Source organism: Lontra canadensis, unplaced genomic scaffold, assembly GCF_010015895.1.
Source record: "Lontra canadensis isolate GAN:19392208 unplaced genomic scaffold, GSC_riverotter_1.0 scaffold13, whole genome shotgun sequence".
Taxonomy (NCBI): domain Eukaryota; kingdom Metazoa; phylum Chordata; class Mammalia; order Carnivora; family Mustelidae; genus Lontra; species Lontra canadensis.
The window spans coordinates 12,744,749-12,765,617 of NW_022631007.1; the positions used below are offsets into that span (position 1 = coordinate 12,744,749).

At 49.3% G+C, this 20,869-nt stretch overlaps 1 protein-coding gene across 2 annotated transcripts; it reads right to left on the reverse strand.

Annotated features, from left to right (window-relative positions):
- On the reverse strand, window positions 1-16,863 carry HJURP (Holliday junction recognition protein). 2 transcript variants are annotated; one of them, XM_032857542.1, is made up of 9 exons: window positions 16,768-16,863; window positions 16,324-16,390; window positions 13,791-13,846; window positions 10,664-10,766; window positions 8,168-8,229; window positions 6,802-6,894; window positions 5,709-5,787; window positions 2,400-3,948; window positions 1-261 (listed from the first exon to the last, which is right to left on the reverse strand). In XM_032857542.1, the coding sequence occupies exons 1-9, from the start codon at window positions 16,861-16,863 to the stop codon at window positions 225-227; spliced, it is 2,142 nt and encodes a 713-aa protein (XP_032713433.1). In that variant the 3' UTR covers window positions 1-224. The 2 variants fall into 2 exon arrangements, with proteins under 2 accessions (XP_032713433.1, XP_032713434.1); XM_032857543.1 differs by lacking the exons at window positions 13,791-13,846; window positions 16,324-16,390; window positions 16,768-16,863 and adding an exon at window positions 13,876-14,597.
- Window positions 16,864-20,869: the final 4,006 nt, after the last annotated feature.

Here is a 20,869-nt window from a genome sequence, read left to right on the forward strand (position 1 = left end):
ATTTTAATTGAGCAACTTTATTCAAATAATTTCTACACCAAGAACTCAGAGTCATTCCAAAGGGACAAGTTTCACTGAAATTTGCTTTGAAGGGCAGATAAGTGAAGCCAGCTCTCACATATTCTTGAGGATTAAACACACACAGAGTAAGGGGGAAGAGGGACAAACTCTTAAAAAATAACTTGGCTATACATCTTCAGCTTTCAATTTTTCTGAGTACAAAGTCACTTTTCTCTTCCATCTTGAAAGGTGTGTTCTTTCCTTTAGAAAAAAAGAAAAGGACAAGGAAAATTATTTCAGTAAAATTCCACTAGAATTCCCATGCCACCAAAACCTTAACTGTTCTGTATTTATTCCACTGCATATATATATATAAGCATTTGTGTGTCCACTATAGAAAATGTGTCAAGGATGCAAAAACCCGCCGAAGGGTTACCCGCCTCCAGGGAGCAGCGCCATCTGGTGGTTATGCCCATGAACCAGGTGGTTCCTGGCCTGGCATCAAGGGCCTGGACCGACTCAGGATTCGAGAAAGTCTTCAGCTATTCAGCTACACTCCCTTATTTATAGAGTAAGAGACAGAACCTGCCTGTTGGATGAGACCTATCTCATCAAGGGGGTCGTTGCGGATTAAGGGAGGAGGCGGTGAGAAGGCTCTGCACAGCCAGGCACACAGAAAGGGACTCAGATGTCAGCCATTAACAATGCCTTCTGTAGGCAGCTCAGGAAGATTTGGTCCATTTTCTCAATATTTATAAGTAGAAAAAGAAGAAAAATGGTTAAGTGTGTTCATGCCACAGCTTTAAGATGGAACTGTGAGAGGCCTCCAGGGCATGGCCACCATGACTTACCAAATTCCAGGGGAGCCAGCCCCACAGAGGGCTGAGCTCTCCTCTGGCTGCTCCACTGCCAGGCACAAGGCATTACTCCTCGCTGTGACTGACTTTGGCAGGCCCTCACTGGTCAGGTGAACGAGAAGAGACTGGTAGTCATTGAGAAGGTGGGAAGGGTGGGTCAGCGGCAGTGGAGGCGGAAGAGGGCTGGGGGAGTGACACCCCCCCCCCCCCGCTGAACTCCAGGGGCTGGGTCAGCAGGTGGCCTGACATGGCAGCAAATCTGGGGATGAGGTGGGAAAAGCCACAGAGGTGAAGCTGAGGGACAGGACGATGTAGGGGACAGGTCAGGAGGAACAGAGGCCACCGCATGGTTAAGGCCCTGGGACGTGGCCATTGGGGGCACTGGTGGACAGTGGCTTCAGTGGAGGAGAGGCCGGACAGCAGGCTGGAGGATACAGGGGCAGCTGGAGGAAGTGGAAGCAGAAGGAAAAAAGACCAGACCGCGATTCTGACCCTGAAGAGGCACTGGCTACTATGGGTTGTGTTCATTCAGAAAGGACAAGTCCTCTCCTGCACCCAGCCCCACCTGCAGCCAAAGCCCTCTCAGGTTTTTGGAAATACTCTCCGAGAGTGGGGCCATGTGGGTTTGAATGCCGAGAAGCGTGAGTTGGCAAAGGCAGGGAAGGACCAGTGGGGTCACTCGGGTGGGGACAGTGACAGCTCATGGCTCATCCCTGAGAGGAACGCACGGGTTCCTGGGATGGGTTCACAGTGGGGAAAAGAGAACACGGGATGTTTAGGGGAGATGGGGTCCATCTGAACGGCCACTGGAGGGGGCGCCCGTCTGCTTGGGGCTAGGAGGGAGGAGGGTTTCGACACGACCTCACCTGCCCACACCACCAATGCACAAAACCACAAATGTGTGCTCGTTTAGGAGTCTCATTGCCCAAACCCCGGCCTGGGGACACTGAAGCATGTGCTGGAAAGCCTGGGGCTCATGGGAAAATGGTGATCAATCCACGGTGACTTGCCCCACCCCGCCTTCTTGCATCTTTTCTCCCGAGAAAGAACGGCACACACGCATTCACACGTGACTCAAGTGTCCGCACAAACCAGACTGTAGGATGAGGTTGGACCTCCGTGCCGAACACTGGGTCGCGGAGCAGCAGCAGGTGGCGCAGGCCAGCCGCTCCTGCTGTCCCCGGCAGGGAGTCCAGAAATAGAAGGAAAGTCACTATTTGCAGATCAGTTGTACTTTAGGATGGCTGTTTTTGGAGTAGGACCAGGAGAGGCTGGGAAGGACACAAACTGACAAGGACAGACAGAGCGCACTACTAGTGAGGCTTTTTAGAAAAGTCCCCCAAATGCACTGCCGTGGGAAGTGTGTAAAATGTTCCCGCTAAGAACCCTTTCAGCCCCCACCTCCACACATCCCACCCACAAACAGGTTCTGGATATAAATGCTCATTTCGGAGGAAGGAAAAGAATTTGGGAGGAAGTTTGCAAAACGAGCATAGAAGAATCATCCTGTAAAACACCCATATTCGACCCACAGAAACGCACCTTCTTTTGCCAGGGGGGCTGTCGGGAGCCGGCTTCTCCCCTGGCCATGGGATGGCGTGGCCCACCACATGCGATGAATCCTGGGAACTGGCCCACTGTCCATACAGCAGGGAATCTGATAATCGGCGTCTCTTCGGAGGGGACTGGTGGCCCCTCGTGGCAGTGAGCACGAAGCTCATTGATGGCTGAGCCTCAAGTGCAGTTGAGCCGAGTGGACTTTCCATGCTCCACTGGGGTGATGCTGACGGCTTTGGGGGACCGTGGAAGCCAGAGTCTGGGTTTGCTTTTTCCAAGGTGCCTCCTCTGGGGTACTGAACTTCCAGGCTTGCTCTATCTGGAGATGTTCCAATACGTAAAGGTGCCTGTGTCTGCTGCGGTGACTGTTGGCAATACTTTTGGTGAAGCTTGTCGAATTTCTCCTTTATTTCATTGTAACGTTTCCTTCCACTGCTTGGAGGCTGTCCGCCAGCTACTGATGTGGCTTTGCTGGGAGATAAGGACTTTCTAAGTATTTCAGGATGGTTTCCTTGAAAAAGGTCAAGGGTCTGCTCCGAGCGGACTGGGCTCTGCACGGAGCTGGTTTGGGGTTCGCTGTACCAGCTCACTGTCCCAATAGCTCGTTCACCCAGGTCTTCAAAAGCCTCGTGGAACCTGCTGAGCCTGCGGGTTTCTAAGCCCCGGGGGCTGCAAGGGCTCGCTGGACCACCCCTGTACACGGCCACTGCTGAGGGTCCTGGGAGGGAAGTCAGGCAGGAAGGCAGGCAGGCAGTCTGTTTCCCAGAGTTTGGGCAATATTCCTGATGAAGCTTATCAAATTTGATTCCAATTTCCCTGTAACGATTCCCTCCCTTGTCCCGCAGTACTCTTGGCCTGGAAACGATTTTTACAGGAGAAATTAACCATTTTAGTGCCCTAAGTCTATTTTCCTGACCGAGGTGATGCATTGTACAGGTTCCTCCGTAAGTCAATGAACACCCCTGAGGCATTAAACTCTTCAACCCCTTAAGCTCCTTCCAACGTGGATCTAACTTGTGGATCTTGGGTTTGTTGACTTCAGGGAAAGCTTTTTCTAATTCTACCCCTGCCTTCTGGCCAGAAGCATCTAGAAAGTTCTCGCAATCTCTTAACACTTCCCTGTCCTTCAGTGGCTCGGAACAGGATGGGAGTGGCTCCCGGGAAGCCCTTCGAGAGAGCCCGGCTCCTCGGCACTGTGTCTGGTTCATTCTGTTCTTACACTTGTGCCTCCTCCTGGCGCTCCAGCTGTGAGCGATGAACGAGGTTTTGGTGGAGATAATACACGCCGGTTTTGTGCTCAGCAGCCGGCTCATCGAGTGCAGCATGCCGGCATACAGGTCGCTGATGGTCACGTCACAGATGATGTCGGCCTCCAAGGCCGGGCTGCTTGAGCGGCTGTGCCCCCCAGCCCCCTGGAACATGAGACTGTCGCTTCTAGGCACGAGGGCCAGGTCTGCTGGATCACACTCCCCAGGCCATGAAGCCGGCTTAACCGGGCTGCCAGGACTCCTTCCAGACACATGGCCACGGCTTCCTGGAGGAAAACACACACAAGGTAAAGTGCCACCGTTCAAGAAGGTGCAAGACCACAGAACTAAAGGGTGGATGGGGATGAGGCTTTTTAAAGCAAGATAAAAAAGAGGAAAGTTTCATGAAAATATAGAACTAGATTTTTCTCGGAGATTTCTTTCTAGCTCTCAAACTTAAATTTCTACTCTCCTCCCAAAACTTCCCCAGTGGGTCTTCCTTCCCGGGTGATGGTGTACACGCTGGATGCCTTTTTCAAAGTCTCAGAAGAAACCAAACAATGACACGTTTACCTTCAGGGCTCGGGGGCAGGGAAGACACAGGACTCCCGGATACACCTCTTCATGCAGACTGGACTTGCACATGTGCCATGTTTTATGTAGTTAAAAAATAAAATTAAACCAACGAGGATAGGGAGAACTCTAAAAAGTGAAAACAGACCCAGAAAGCACTCAAGTGCTTATCAAATTTATGATAATGGCAGGAGGAAAAACAAGTCAAATGATTTTGAACACTGTACTCAGAATGGGTAGCCTCTGGGACACTGCGTGAGGATCAAAGAGCTGCTTCAAACTCTGGAACCTTCTTGAGCAGGTTGTCCAAGTGATAGCAGGAGCCGTGACTCTGAAACAGCTCTGCACTGCACGACCAGCCAGATGAGTAGAGGGTTTTGGCACTGGTGATCACAGGGGCGGGGGGCGACCGTGGAGTCGGGGTAAGGGCACGAAGTGCTCAAAACTGACGCGGCAGGAGGGAGGACACAGAAGCCTGTGAGGAGGGCTCCTATGGCCTGTGTGTGGGACAACTTGAGCACCAGTGGCTTCTAACATGAGTGAATTAAAAGAGAAAAAAAATGTCCAGGAGTTCTTATTGATTCTAGAATTTTTTTAAAGTAAAACCATGTGGGGATCAAGGAAGGAACAAAATTCAGGAAAGAAGTGAGACAGTGCTTGTTTACAGAATGCCAACAGGTGCGCCCGGTGGGAATGGCAGGACCAGAATAGGGTGGGTTTGCAGCACCGACTTAGGCAGGAGTTGGGGCCCAACACCAAAACCACGGGGTGGGAGGTCTGTGGGGAACCAGGTGATCTCAGAGGGCACCCACAGATGACTCTGAGGAAGTGAGAAACCTGGGAGGGTCCTCCCTTAGCCAAGTGCCCAGGCTGGAGAGTCACTAACAATGGGACAGAGTGATGGGACGTCCTTGGAGAACACATACCATCTCTGCATTATTTTTGCGAAAAATGTTTAACATGAACTTAACCTGGAGGAAGTCCAGAGAAGTCCAAACTGAGGGACGTTCTGCAAGACTACCAGCGGCCAGGACTATTCACGAGATAGGAGATGGCCCAGGAGCCTTCTGGCCTGTGCAGGACAGCTCCACCCAGGCCTGGGGTTTCCTTGTTCTTAGCAGACCTGCCAGCCTTAGGGACAGCACAGATGTGAACGCTGGTCAATGGACATGGTGCGTGGGCATGGGGGCAGTGGGCAGATAAGCAAATGCCACAAAATGTGGATTATTACATGCAAGCAAAGGATGTTTATTGTTGGAGTCCTGTGTTTCTGAAGATTCAAACATTTCACAACAGTATGTTGGGATAAAGAGCTAATTAGCAATTAGTGCCACAATGCCAGAGGGAAAAAGCAGTCTATTAGTTAAATATGAATAATTTATCTATTAAGTGTTGGTCTAACAGTTTATGTCAATGAAACATGCACATAAGCAGAAGGGGCACGGTTCACACCAAGTTTCTATGTCACACTCACCATGGGCGGGCCCAGCAGGTGAGGCCAAGGAAGGACTCAATGTCACATGGGTGTCCTCTCCATCTCCATCGTCAGTACACTGAAATCAAAGCATATGATTTAACACATGGGGGTGTCCAAAGCTGTCCCCTACAGCCAGTGCCAGGCCCCGCAGGATGGTATGAGCTGCTCCTCCCCAGCCACAGGCCGTGGGTCTGAGCTCAGCAGCAGATGTGACAAGTGTGACCACAATCCCAGTGGCTGCAGCCTCTAGCAGTGGTGGGAGGAGGTGTCTTAGTAAAATCTGGGAGCTTGTCCATGTGACCCTCAGGGGACCCCCCCCCAGAGGGTCATTGCTGCCACCCATCTGCCAGGACCCCACCCCCCACTGCTCTAGGATAAAGGGAAAGGCCATTTCCAGTACATCCACCAATTCAATGGTCCTCAGCCATGGCCTTCTCACTGGTCAGCAACACAGTAAGAAAAAGTACATGTTCCTATGAAGTTTGCTGCCTTTGAGATAAATGACTCTTCCCATGTCACTTACCTCCTAGTTACTAGATATGAAAATGTCCTTTATGAGAAGACCCTGACAGAACTTGGAAAGCTAGGGCTGGCGTCCTTGCTATGTCAGACCAAGCTCTGGGAGACTGGCTGTGGGGGAGTGTGGTGGGCACCCACCCTGGGCAAGGGCCCGGCGGGGCAGCCTAGACCTCAGCACGGACCGCCCGTGACACAACCGCAGGTCAGGTGCAGAGGGCACTTGCTGCCAGTGCCAGCCCGGTCACCCCAGAGCCGCAGGGAGCGGGGAGCTGCTGCTTCCCCATCACTGCCCCCAAGGTGGGGCCCCTTACATTTCTGTGAGCTGCTCCAGAACAGAGGGCGACGGAGGACGCATCCCACGAGCTTCCCTGATCCCTGCTGCCCCCAAGGACCTGGAGCGCTTCCTCAAGGAGAGTGGAAGTCTGCAAGCCCGGGAATGATATGGTTTCTAAACACTTGCTTCGGAGGCTCCTTCCGGGCTCCACAGAGAGTGAACAAGAACCTGATTGGTGGGCCTCCGTGTGTCTCTAGGATTCAATTATCAGAAGATGCACGCCGGGAAGCACGTTACCTCTGAACGTCCTTCATCCTGGAGCAGAACATCCACCTGGGTCAAGTATTTCCTCCTTAACTCGTTTTTCGAAGGGCTCCAAGGCACTGCAGGCTGATACAGAAGCGAATCAGTATTCGTAAGAGCTTTTGGGTCTGGATGAGCTCTTGGGTGCTGGAACAAACTGGCAAGTTCATTAACTACACATCAGTAAATGAAGTTCTTCAAAGTCACTTTTTGCTCCTTGCTGTTAGTGCAAAATGGTCCAGATCCTCTGAAAATCCTTTGGACCCAGAAATCAAACTAGATCATTTACCCAGGGGCAACCATCCAAAAGAAAGAAAAAAAAGACAAAAAAGAGAAGTCTGTGGAAGTTTAGGACAGCATTCCTAGAACAGAAAATAATTTAAAACAATCTGAATATTCTTAGGTGAGTTCAGGACTCAACTGTGAGAATCAGCCCTGATCAGTACATTTACGAGAAAAGATGTTCAGCATTTTGGCTAAGGAGGCAGAAGAGCGGCCTCTCTGTTTCCCTTCTGCCAAGCACGGGGGAGAGGGCGTGTTGACCTTCACCCTGCACCGGAGTGGGAAGCCAAAGGGGGATAAAGGGGATAACACAAACACACATTGTCCAGGATGTTTCTTATTGCTGGGACCACCTACTTCCCCTTCACTGCCACCCCTATGTAACACTTCAAAAAGTACCCTTCTTCCAGGGTCACAGCCATTCTAGTTAGACACTAAAAAGTCAAACCGGGTTTATGGCAAACTCTGGATGAAAACAGCAATTTTAGGGAAAAACCCACATGCGAGCTCTTCCAGCATCTGACACTGGGGCCAGGAAAGACACCCCACTAGACTAAGTTCTCTGTGTATTCTCGTGTATCCCAATGGAGGGAGGGTGAGATCGGATCCTGATGGGTAAAGAGTCAGGTGGTTCTGGGCCCACTGGGACCACTGGGCCACTCTGGGTGGCAGGCAGATCTATGGCCTGATGACGTGACCTTGTGACAACATGGGCTTCCAAGGGCTGACCTGGAAATACTCCCTGGAAACAACTTCCTAATGACACTGCCTCTTAGGCAAAGGCCAACTTAGAACCTAACTTTTAATATCACGATCAAGGGTATGGGTGCACAGTGAACTGTGATGGTTCAGACGGAACATCATCCAACATTTTTTTTAAGTTCAGTAAACCAGGCTTGAACCGGGGCAGTGAAGACTGCCGCGTGCTAGACAGGAGGAGAAGGAGGATCAGAGACATGAGGGGTGGTATTAGCAAAGAGTGAGTCTAAAGAGGACAAGATATACACTGGAAATGAAGACATGCTCTTGTACCCCTGAGTCCTGGCTTGGTCCCTTCATTCTAACAGGTGGGTCTTACCATGAAGGACCCAGCAATCACGTCTTCCTGATATAAAGATGCATCATCACTGTTTTTTGAATCTGAAAGCAAAAAAAAGGAAATCTCAATCAGCATTTTAAAGAAACCTTGCATTTTCTCTTAAGGATAGTGTTTGCACCATTAGAGTATGTTCTAGAGTGCTCCCTTTAATAAGGACACAGCCATCTGTCGCTGTCCTGATTACTAGCAATGCAATAAATCCATCAGGGCAGGAATATGACTGGAGAAGCAGCTTTCTTTCTTTCCTTCTTTTTTTTTTTTTAAATATTTTATTTATTGAGTGCCTGGTGGCTCAGTCCTTAAGCGTCTGACTTTGGCTCAGGTCATGATCCCAGGGTCTCGGGATCGAGGCCCACATCAGGCTCCCTGCTCAGCGGGAAGCCTGCTTCTCCCTCTCCCGCTCCCCCTGCTTGTGTTCCCGCTCTGTCAAACAAATAAATCAAATCTTTTTTTAAAAAAAGATTTGATTTATTTGTTTGAGGGAGAGCTTATGTAGGAGCTGGGGGAGGGGAGAGGGAAAGGGAGAAGCAGACACTTTGCTGAGGGCAGAGCCCAATGTGGGGCTCAATCCCAGGACCCTGAGATCATGACCTGAGACCAAGTTAGATGCCCAACCACCTGAGCCACTCAGGTGCCCCTGGAGAAGACTTCTATCACCTTGAGCTCCTTCGATTGCCTCTGATTCTAGAAGCAGAGTCACTGTGGCCCAGGGCTGTTGTCCACCTCCCTGCTGTCTGCTATGTCAGCCAGTGTGGCCGGTGAGCACTTGGAATGTGGCTCTGAGGCTGGGGAACTTTAAATTAAATTTTATTTAATGTTCAGTTCATTTGACTATCCACCGGCGACGTGTGCCATCACATTGGAGAGTGCAGCTCTGGAATAACCATTCTAATTATTTCAAGCAGTCCAGGAACTCATGGAACTAAGGATTTGTGGAGTTGTAGTTGGGATCAATGAGTGAACACCTTCATTAAGGTCTTCCTAGTTCTACTTGGCAAGACCGCCCTGTGTTCTCTGAAGGACTGAATCCTTTTTTACAGCTGGCCTGGAGCAGGTGAGCTGCTGGCGAGAGCTGGGCAGAGCACACGAAGCCTGTGGAGGACCAGTGCCAGCAGGAGATGGGGGTTTTGGGCCAGTTACAAAGTCTGACATTACAGACCTACAGTCTGGTTAACTGCTATCTGGAGAAGGGCTGGTATATGGAGCCTGGGTGAAGGTGGGGGTCTGTTCTGATCTGGGGGTCAGGGGGCTTCCTGGGGGCAGTGAAACATGGTGGGCAGGCCAGGATTCTGCTCTTCGTCCCAAGAGCAACAGGAAGCCACTGTAGTGCTTTGAGCAGCGAAGTGGCATGCCTGGATGGGCGCTGTTGCAGGTGCAGCAGGGGAAGGGCTGGCACTGTGGGGGTATGGCAGGGCACAGAGACAGAGCTACATGAGGGACGGGGGAGGCAGAGGCACAGGGAGGGAGGGAGGGGCTGGGTTTGTCTCATATTACAGATGTGCCAAGGGCAATTCTTCTGGTTGACCTTTTCAGTTTAGATGTGCCAAGTTTAGACTGAGAAGAGAGGCTGACAGGGTCTGGGCTGGGGGTTGCACCACGGTGAGGGGCTCAGACCAATCTCAATAAAGGGCATCTGGTAGAGAGGGGAGGTGGGCTGGCAGGAGGGGGGTGGAAAAGGAAGAAAACCCACAGGGCCATAGACTAAAGCCAGGATTTCCAGAAGCTCCAAATGCTACCAAGAGGGCAGTGGGATAGAAGCCCCAGAATGCCAATGAGTCAGCAACAGGGTGGCTGGGACCACTGAGAGTTCCGCCTTCCAGATGGAGTCGGGAGCCAGGATGGAGCTGGTGGAATGCCTGGCAGGTGGGAAGCAAGGGCAGCTCCTGTAAGTTGGGTCGTGAAGGGAAGTCAAACCAATGCAGAGAGAGGGACACAGGGCAGGGAGGCCTGTCAACTATGCCTGAGGTGAAATCTGAGTTTGTTCAACACTGACGGGCTGCACAGGGCTGAGGGAGACGCCAAAGAGAGAAAGGCAGTGGCGACAGATTCCCCAGAAAACAGGCTGGGTCGGGGTTTGGGCAGCCTGGGACTGGCCTGGGGCAGGGAAGGCAGCCCCATGGAGGACAAGGTGACGCAGAGGCAGGAAGACATCCCACAGGAGTCAGCAGTTCAAACACCGCCCTGTGGGGCCAATCTGAAGTCTTATGAAATTCCTGAGATGTTTTTAAGAGGGGCAATAAGTTAAAAAACAGATGGAACCGTGTACATGCATTCTTCAAGAAGGTTTGAGGGCTGTTTAGGTGTCAAGAACCGTGATGTAACTAAGCAAGATAGAAGGAACTAGCAAGCACTTTAAGATGCTCTTGTTTTTAAAATAACCTTGGAAAAAAGTCCTAGTGAGGGATCTGGACTTTGAATGCTGTACTGGGGACCCATGCTCCTCCCGAACTCGCCACCTAGCACAGGGACACTCACCCACTGCCAGGACCTGTGTGCCAGGCACGGGGGGAGCTGGACCTCTGGCGCTGGCTTCCGCGGGGCCGCCATCACTCCTGCTGACTGCCTCCACCGTGGAGTCCTCAAAAGCACAGAAGTAGATCAAGACAGGCTCGACTCAGTGACAACCCACTTCAAAGCCATGGTGAAGTAGCAGCCCTACAATCCTCCCTTTAGCGTAAGAGCACAGGGTTTCATGCACTTCTAGTATCTTCCCGCATAAAGGGCCTCGAGACTCCCTTTCAATGGTAGGGCCTCTCCTCAGAAGGAACGGCTTTCTTCCTCTGGGTGTGCCTGGGCTGCTATTACCAAAGCCACTCGGATGGTGAATTGTGGATGGCAAGGGAAGGAGTAGGGGAAGCAAGGAGCAAAGATGGGAATGCAGGGGCCAGACCGCTGCGCACGTGTGGGTGCCATACAAAACCCAAATGCCACAGGACAGCCTTGCCACTAGATCAGCAAATAGAACCTGGAAATCTGAGAGGCAGAGAGGAACTTCCTGTGATCTCACCTGTGACCCCGTGCCTGTGAAGCCAGTTCTCAGGGGCAGTCAGCTGGCCTGACCAGGGCTCACACCACAGGGGCAGCCAGTGGGCCGTGGGCCCACACTCTATGGTCTGGTCTCTACCTCTGGCCTCGCTAACAATCCTGACGAATGCCATCCATGGGTTCTCATTAGTAAAATTTGAGAATTCAAGACACCAGATTGGCTAAAGGAGCTTAGGAACTCCCCCGCCTCACAAGAACAGGAGTCAGAGCATGGTGAGGCCTGTCCCTGCAGGTGCCACCTCAGGATCAGGGGGGTTTGTGGCTGGCTGTGAACACTGCCTGGTAACTGAATCCTGTCTTGGGGAATGTCGCCCCCTTTGCCTCAGGTGAGGAGGGGCTGAATCACCTGGAACAGATAGGAAGAACTAGAGAAGCCTCTGGAACTGTTTCATGGCTGCTGTGTCTGGAGGTGAGGCAGAACTTGATTGGAAAACTAGGGGAGGGTGCCTGGGTGGCTCAGTGGGTTAAGCCTCTGTCTTTGGCTCGGGTCATGATCTCAGGGTCCTGGGATCGAGTCCTGCATCAGGCTCTCTGCTTGGCAGAGAGCCTGCTTCCTCCTCTCTCTCTCTCTCCCTGCCTCTCTGCCTATTTGTGAGCTCTCTGTCAAATACATAAATAAATTCTTAAAAATAAAACAAAAAACACACACAAAAAAAAACCTAGGGGAAGCTGAGCCCTGGGCACTGACGTCCCAGCAGCTGGAAGCTCTGGGGCTCCAAAAAGAACCCGGGCCTTGTGTTGGGACCAGACTGATAGGTTAACACACACATAGCCCACCGTGGCTTACTGCCTCCCACAGCCTCCAGGCACCATCTTGGGGGTGCGGAGCAGCTGAGTTTCTGGTTGTCTGGGAGAAGAAGGCAGAGTTGGGCACAGTCACACATAGTAACTTTGGGGGGCGGCAGAGGTCTTAGAGGTCAGCACAGAAGACGCCTAGTTTTCTAATCTTAGGAGAGGAGCTCAAAATTCCATAGATCCCAGGCAGCAGTGCTCCTACATTTCAAGCAAACACCTCAAATAGGGGTGCCTGGGTGGCTCAGTCAGTTAAGTGTCTGCCTTTGGCTCAGGTCATGATCCCAGGATCATGATTCCACACTGGGCTCCCTGCTCAACTGGAAGCCTGCTTCTCCCTCTCCCACTCCCCCTGCTTGTGTTCCCTGTTTGCTGTGTCTTTCTCTGTCAAATAAATAAAATCTTAAAAAAAAACCTTAAATAAATGTGCAGATGAAAACACTTGGCTACCCAGGCCGTTCAAATACTGGTCTGATCGGTGGGCATCATTATTAAGCATAATTTAGAGTGCAAATCCTTTGACCTGATGATCGCAACTCCTGGGGACTACTAGATAAGGGCCAGTATAGGCCCTGGGAAAACACAAAGATGGTCCTTCAAGGGGTATTTATAACAGGGGTCTTATAAAGCTCAAGGGAACACAGCCATGCCTGTTCATGTATGGCATACAGGAGCCTTCCCCTCCTAATACAGAGCAGAGTAGCAGGAAACACACAGCCAGCAAAGCCTAAAATACTTCTCATCTGGCCCTTTGTCGGAAGTGTGCCGATCCTGGTTTATAATAAAGGAAGGTGCAAACAGCTAAATGCCTATCCATGAGAGCAGTTTTGAAAAAAAGGTAATTGAGCGATACAATGGATGATGAAAAAAAATGTTCACAACATATATTATGTGGAAAAAAGAGGGTGAAAAACGTGTGTATTATAAACAGGAATTATGTTATACTAAAATATCATGAGTGACTGTAGAAGTTAGGTTGATTTTAATAGTTACATGTATCTCTAACATTTCTACAACCAAATACATGATGTGTGTGATGAAAATAATCAGGAAGAAATTTTATTTCAGAATTCCTGTTAATGGTTTGGGAATCCTAATCCTGATGTTTTCATTCTGGGGCACAGGCTTCTTGGCTGAGAAGTAGTCATTAAGGGGATCCCAGACGTCCTTGCAAAAATTACCGTGGCAAGACTGTGAGTCTCCCAGCCGGAAGGCAAACTGTTTTGGCTCCTCCCATGAACATAGCAGGCCACCTGTCTCAGTGTCCACAGATAAACTTGGGAAAACCACACAGGGGTTTTGGAAGGGAGCTCCATGGGGGAAAGAGGCGTGATCCCGCACCCTTTCCCTAATCTCTTCCCTTTGCAGAAGAGAAAAGAGGCATGTTTCCTCAAAGCAACTGGTTCGGATCTTTTCTGCAAGGGCCCAACAAAGTAAGCTCACAGCTATGGATGCAGCTGGGGCAGGAACGGGTTTCTCCCTCCAGCCAGCCCTGCCCATGGGGCTGTTGTCAAGAGCCCTCCGGCCTAAAGCAGAGGAAACGGGGACAGCTCCTTCTGGTACCTGACAAGCAACAGAAGCAAAGCTTCTCAGAGTAAATACTTAGAGGAAAATGGGGGGTAGCTCGGGTGAGAAAGCCAGAGATCAGGAGCCCTGCGGCAATCTCCGGGGGATCCTGGCGCAGCCACAGCTGACCCACACCTTCATTCACATCGGTATTCCTATATGGCAGCTTGTATTGGCGATAAAATTTGACGTTAAATACCTGGATGTGACCTTTGTTTCTCTCCTTTACCAGTCCTCCACCCCAAATTCTCAATCCTTCAGAAAAGAAATAAAATTAAAATTACCATGTAAGCAATCCTGACCGCTGAATTTCTGTTCAATCTGTGTCAAAGAAAACCAAAGTGGCAGGCAAAAGACAGATACAACACTGAAAGCAAGCCTTACTTCTGATATTCTGTTGTTTTTCACCTATGTGGAGTTGAAGGTTTTTTCTTTAAATTAAGATTAGACAAACACCTGTCGTTAATGAAAGTCTCCTATCTAGGAGGCAACAGCTCATCTAGTTTTATCTTTAAGCCAGAGTTAAATGGGGTTAAAGAACACACATATGCCAAGTATTATCCTTAAAGTAGATATATTGAGAGCAAACTATATATTACACATAGACCGGAAGCACTGTTTGAGGGCAACCTCTCTACCCCATGTTCGGAGTGCTTTCTGAGGGAAGTCTATGAGTACAGAGCAAGGCCTAAGCATGCGGGTGAACGCTGAGATTTGGGAGTCCTGCCACTTACTAGCTAGCAGAACCTGGGCCAGAATACTTGATCTCTTCCTAAACCTCCATTTGCCCCCAGGTAAATTCAAAGTGAATAAAAGGGATTGTTGAGTTGAGATGGTGGCTAATGATGATACACAGTGCTTACAATGATCCAGGCTCTATCCCAAACACTTCCCATGTATATCACATTTAGTATTTACAACTCACATCTGTGGAACTTGTAGAGAAATCCTTACTCTCTAGGAGGTTGGCGCTCACCAAGTTCACTGTACAGATGGAGACACAGAAGCAAGAAGTAGGTCAAGTTCAGCCAACTGGTGGGGCCAGGCTGTGAATCCAGGGCAGTGACTCTCTGTGCTCCTGCCCACTGCACCATGTGGCCTTTCCAGAACACAGTGATGCTTAGCAAATATGCTAACTCAAGTTAAGGCTTTGCTGGTGCGGCAAAGTGACATGGGGCTAGTTCCCTAACCTCTTTCTGCTCCATCTCTGCTATGAAACAATGATCCTAGGACTAGTACCTACCTCAAAGGGTTGCTGAGAATCCAAAACATGAGACTCTCAGAAGCACAGGGCACACGGTTAGTGGTCAACACATGTGAACAACTATTATTCCCCCACTGTCTTCACCACTACGAGTGTGGGAGTGTTAGCTACACTCTACATCTTGTGCTGTTGCCTTAAATTGGGAACTTCTGCCGCAAGGTGGTCCCCTAGCTCTAATCAGAAAGTACCTCCTCAGGCTAAGCAATAGGTCCGGGGAACCGCGCTATCATCAGCCAGGAGCTCTTGAGATCCACTGAATCCACACCCAGCATTGCTGCTGGAGGCCCCAGGAATCTGCGCTATAACAAGCTCTTCAGGAGGCCTTGGTGCTCTGAGTAGAAGTGCTGTCAGCCTGTGTAGATGCTTCAACTACTGCTCTCCTCAAACTGGAGTCAGAGTGGGCTTCACTCTTGTAGTGGTGCTCTACTAGGTATGTGGAGGGGCCAGAATGCTCCAGACACTTGCATATCACGTATATCATGTAAATGTATATCACATCCTTGCAGAGACGGTGCACAAGAAGAGAGTGAAGCCTGGTGATGGCACCCTTAGGAAAGATTCCTACATGGCCCCGTGTCCTGCCCTCAGGTTAGATTTGTCGTCACCTGTCACTATACTTCATCTTACTCAAAACGCCAGAAAGCGATTGTCATCGCTCGACAGAGATCAGAGAGTAAGTGAAATCTGGAGCCGGAATATCTTAGCTTCTGTCTTCATAAACTTTTCACCCATGGGTGGCTGGCTCAGCTAAAAAGGCAGACAGCTAACCCTTTATTTAACTTCAGAAGCTGGTCCTACAAAACTTCTAGGGCCTGCCTGTCCAGTGCACAGCAGAGCTGGATGTGAGATTTGCCTTCACTAGTGGGTCAGAATGAGCTGGGAATAAGACTGAGTGGGCGGAACTGACCGCTCCACCTAGTTAGCAAAGAGAACCCATGAGATGTAAGTCAGCTTACAGCATCAACCACTAAACAGAATGGCTCCTCCTCCTCACGTTCTGGGAGCTCAGAGCCTCAGGAGGACAGTTAATACTCCCAGTCAAATAGGTCAAATAATAGTCAATACGAGTGTTTATGAGGGCTGGGCCCTGTTGCAAGAACTCCACAAACACACTCATGTAACTTCAAACATTCCCACGAAGTAGGTATAGTCAGTCATCCTCCCATGTGACAGATGAAGAAACGGAGACCCGGCCGCAACTGTTAAAGCAACCAGCCCCAGTGGACAGAATAAGCGACCAAGCAGTGGCATGCATCTATAGGTCTGCAGAATTCTGTTTTAATAAGTAATTCTGCCGGAAATAAGTAATTTAAGTAACTTACAGGTTCAAGGGAATTAGTAATGCTTTAATTCCTACTAGGTGAGCACAGTTTATTTTCATGAGAGAGCAGGGACGGCATTTCGCGCTCTGGGAAGACACTATTCTGTTCACACGCTTAAACACTCAGAAGGTGGGGAGGACTCGTACCCTGGGGTGTCTCATAGGTCAGCGTGGACATCTGCACCAGCGGGGCATCCTCGAAGGGATGGTTGTACTGCGGGAGAGACAGGGCGTCTCGTCAGGTCCGAGGGCCATGAGGAGGCCCTGACCCGGGAGGAGGAGGCGCCAGCGCGAGGCTGGAAGTCTGGAAGAACCCCCCCACCCCAAGCTCCCTCCCTCTCACCCCCCGGAAGTCTGGAAGAACCCTCCACCCAAGCTCCCTCCCTCTCGCCCCCAACCACCTCCCTCTCCATCCCAGCCCCCCAACCCCGCTTCCTCCTCTACACCCCCGTCTCCCTTACCCTTCCCGCCCCGTTGGCCCCGCGCTCCGCCGCCTCCATCCTCACCCCAGCTCCCAAGCCCGTTTTCCCCCGTCGGCTTCGCGCCCCTATCACCCCACTCCAGCGGGCCTGTGTGTGGGGGGTGCCATACCTTTTCTATCAGTCGCTGCATGTGCCTCTGGAAGCGGCGGCGGCTGTCCCGGAGCTGCCACAGCAGCGCGTCCTCCCCGAGGAGACGGTCCTCCATGGCTGCTGGAGACCCACACCCGACTCCAGCGGGAAGCGGAACGGCATCCCCTCCCGCGGCCCGTTCAAATAGCGACTCCCGCCCTTTCTGCCTGCCCTTCCCACTGCCTATTGGCTGGCACGGAAAGACCGGGTGCTGATTGGGCCTTTCAAACATAACTACGTGATTTACGTCCGGCCAATCCGCGCCCGAGTTTCCGTCCCGCCCCTCTTCGCCTCCGCGCAGGGGCGAAAAGGAGAGGGGTGGGGTCTGCCACCGCGCCTGCGTTGGGAGATGGACGGGTGGTAGGTCTGAAGGTGAAGTGCCTGTCAATGGGCCGTGCCCCTCGAGAATTTGTTGTGAAATACGTGTGCTTCTTCCTTTGTGCACCTGAGATGTCTGGGTGACTTGCAGGGGAGGAGGGAGGCGTCTCGCCTCAGTGTGGGGGCCGCCCTCCGGGTCTTGCGCTGTTAGGACCTGGGGGTCCAAGGAAGAAAACACCAAATTAGCATTACAAAAGAAGGAAAGCGAACACATATTTAAGAAGTAGAAAAACCATAAATATCACAGGATCCAAGAAAAGAATATACTTATCAACGTCCTGGCGCACCTTTTTCCCTTACGTATTTTTGAGTGCTTACTCAGCCTCTTCACTAATTCTGTAGTATTTTCTCCAGAGAGAATGGAAAGATGATTCAGCCTCTCGTTTGGATGATGTAATTTATTTTATGATTGATATTTTAGTTGTTTTATTCAGCTTCATAGCTTGGCTATATTTGTGTGCTTGTGCTGATAATACCACAGTGTGTGACTGAAAGGGGCGGGGGGCGATAGCTAGACTTAGTACTGGACAAAATCAACTCTTAAACAAAGACTATAGTAAGAGACAAGGATGTTTCATGACAAAGGAGTCAATCCATTTAGAGGACATTACATCTGTAAATATGTACGCACCCAACATAACACTTGAACACAAAGCAAATATTAACAGACTCAAAGGGAGAAATAGACAGCAGTATAGTAATATAGTAGGGACTTTAATATTCCACTTACATCAATGGATACATCATTCAGACACAAATCAATACAGAAACACTGGACTTAAGTGGTGTGTTAGATCAGATGGATTTGGATATATACGGAAACTTCTACCCCAAAGCAATAATACACATTCTTCTCAAGTGCACAAGGAACATTCTCCAGGACAGATTGTATGTTAGGCCACAAAACAAGTCTTTTTTTTTTTTCTTTCCACAAAACAAGTCTTAATAAATTCAAGAATATTGAAATCATCAAGCATCTCTTCTGACCACTGAAATTAAAAATCAATTATACAAAGAACACTGTGAAATTCCATAACTTCGAGCACTGTTTGTTCCCTTAGATGGGGCTCTTCACCAGCTCTCAGCCTGCACCCCAATCCTCTTGGGCCATCGGGCAGAAATTAAGGGAGAAGTAGGGAGTGAGAACTTTGGGGTGCATGGAGTGTAAGTGTCCAGGAAATGTATTGTGGTGGGCACAGAATGTGCCACCTGGATCTCCCTTCAAGATGCCTTGGCTCCTGGGAGGGCTATCCGCAGGTACTCTCAGTTATCAGCCTTTTCTGGGATTGCCCGTCAGTTGCAGAGGAGCCCCTCACCCATGGAGTGCAGCCTGAGGATGGCCCAAATTCACTGGCAGATCTAGATGGGACTATCGGGGCTGGGCCATTTCACTCAAGTGGAGGACAGCCCTGGTGGTTCATTCCAGCTCCTGAGCTCTCCATTGAATCGGTGGAGGCAAACTGTCCCATCTTGATTCCTTCCCTCCCTTCCATAGGTCTCAACCTGAGGGGCACTTCCTAACAAACACCCTGCACGATAACTCAGTCTTCCAGTCTGATTTCTGCAGGACCCAACCTGTAACAAGGACCTTGCTGCAAGTGGCCACTGAACCTACACATTCAATTTCTCACTTTTTGAACTTTTGCAGATAGACTACGTTTTCTTCCTCCCCCTCCCTTGGGAGTGTTTAGAAATTTAACATGCTGTTCCCTGTTTCCACACAAGTTAGTTTCAAACATTTAACTCATCACATTTAGAGATTTGAGACTTCAAAATTGGCCTCTCCTGGGGCTTGATGCCCACTTCTAGGAAACCACACCTGGATTCCAGAGTGAATCTTCCCTTCCTTCACTGACTGTACAAGGATCTGCCTTCACCCCAGGGATTCATGGGCAGCTTCAGGGGAACAATTTCTTAATCTCAAGTTCATGTCTTTAATTGAAATTCCCAAAACACACCCACTTCGGCCAATCCCCTGTGAACCAAACAAAACCAGTGCATTGGCTCTTGTCCTTCTGGCCAGCTGTTTTCCCAGTCCTCTCTGATGGAGTTTTACCCATCCCTTGGCCCAAAGTGGTGGCCCAGCTAAGGAAGGAGCCCTGAAAGATGTTTTTTTTTTTTTGATACCATTCTCTACAAATAACCTGTCCCTATGTAGCAGCCTAAACATGTGACCTCAGGACCCCAGGGTTGCTATGAAAACTACTCCAGCACCGCTCCCGTGTAACAGGGGAGGATCACAAATCAGCTCCTTCCCTAGCAGCAGAAATGGCTGGGTGCAGCACTTAGGGTCTCACAGGGTTTCCATAGCAACAGAGATGAAGGTGCGCTCAGCCCTGCGGCAGGATCCTTCTCCACCTCCGGTTGCGTTTGCACAGCGCCCTCTTCTGGCCTGGCCTGAATTTTCAAGCCTCTAAGTGCTGTACAAAATTAAGGGCACAGGAAATAGTTCTCACTGGAATTATTTTATGCCTGCTCTCATAAAATGTGCCTCAATTTTACAAAAATTTTATATAATAAGTGGGTATTTATTCTTCAGGGTTTTCATGCATATAATTCTGTGTTGGAAAGATGCAGAAATGTCACCACCATCTGTGATTAGACAAGCACAGCTTTGGGCTGGTCCCAAAGTTGACATAGCAACCGCTATGTAACAGTGAAAGCGTCCATCCAAGATGAATTATCAACAACAAGCATCAAAGCCCCATCCGTTAGGCTGCCAAGAAAAGGGTTCACTCTCTTTCATGGCTCTAGAGACTGTAGTGGCTGACAAGTTGCCTTTCCACAAAGTGTCAAAGTTCACAAGCAGTGTTTATTCTTTGATTTGATAAGTCTAGTTTTCGAAATCTATTTTAAGTAATTAAGGATGTTGGCAAAGATTTAGCTGTAGAACCTTTAGTGAATCACTGTTTATAAAGTACAATCCCAAAAGGGTGGTTGAGTAAGTGGTCATAGATATGCGGTGTGCTCCATTCATAAAATTTTGAGAAACTGTATATTGGCATCTGAAATGTGTATCATTTTTTAAGGATAAAAAGCTATAGGCCTGTATTATATATCTGCACTTAAAATATACATTGTATGTTTTAAAACTTTAACTCTGTATATATCAAAATGTTTCTAGTGTTATTTTTGGATGATGGCACTATGGATTATTTTTAATATTAGTTTTCCTTAGCTGCATTTTCTAGAATGAACAGGTATTCTGCAATTATGAGCATGCATGTCATAGAAAACACAGCAGATCCAATCATATGTATTTACCTTGGCTCTACAAAATTAGAGACCACTTATCCAAAGAAGACATGCATGGCTCCAAACATTCTCAAACTGCTGTCATACAGTCGGAGAACATTTTTTCATAATGATACCTCACCTCCCAGCTTTTACCCAGAAATGTTTTTTTTTTCCCCAGGAAAAGTAAGGCTCCAGCTCTCTTTGGTGATGTTCCCGCCTCAGCTTCATGTGGTGGGAAATTGCTTTTTATTCTTCACCTTAGGCTTTTTGCGATACAAGTACTCTTTTAGGGTCATGATTAATGTGTTTTAATGGACTATCCATTTTAAAAATCAATGAGAAGAATTTATATTAAAAATAGAAGGCAATTAGATTGATTTGGATGACCTATTTTTAATCAACCTCATTATTTATGGATCTGAAAACTCTGAGGACATGTTTTTCTGAAGCATTCAAGGATCAGCTCT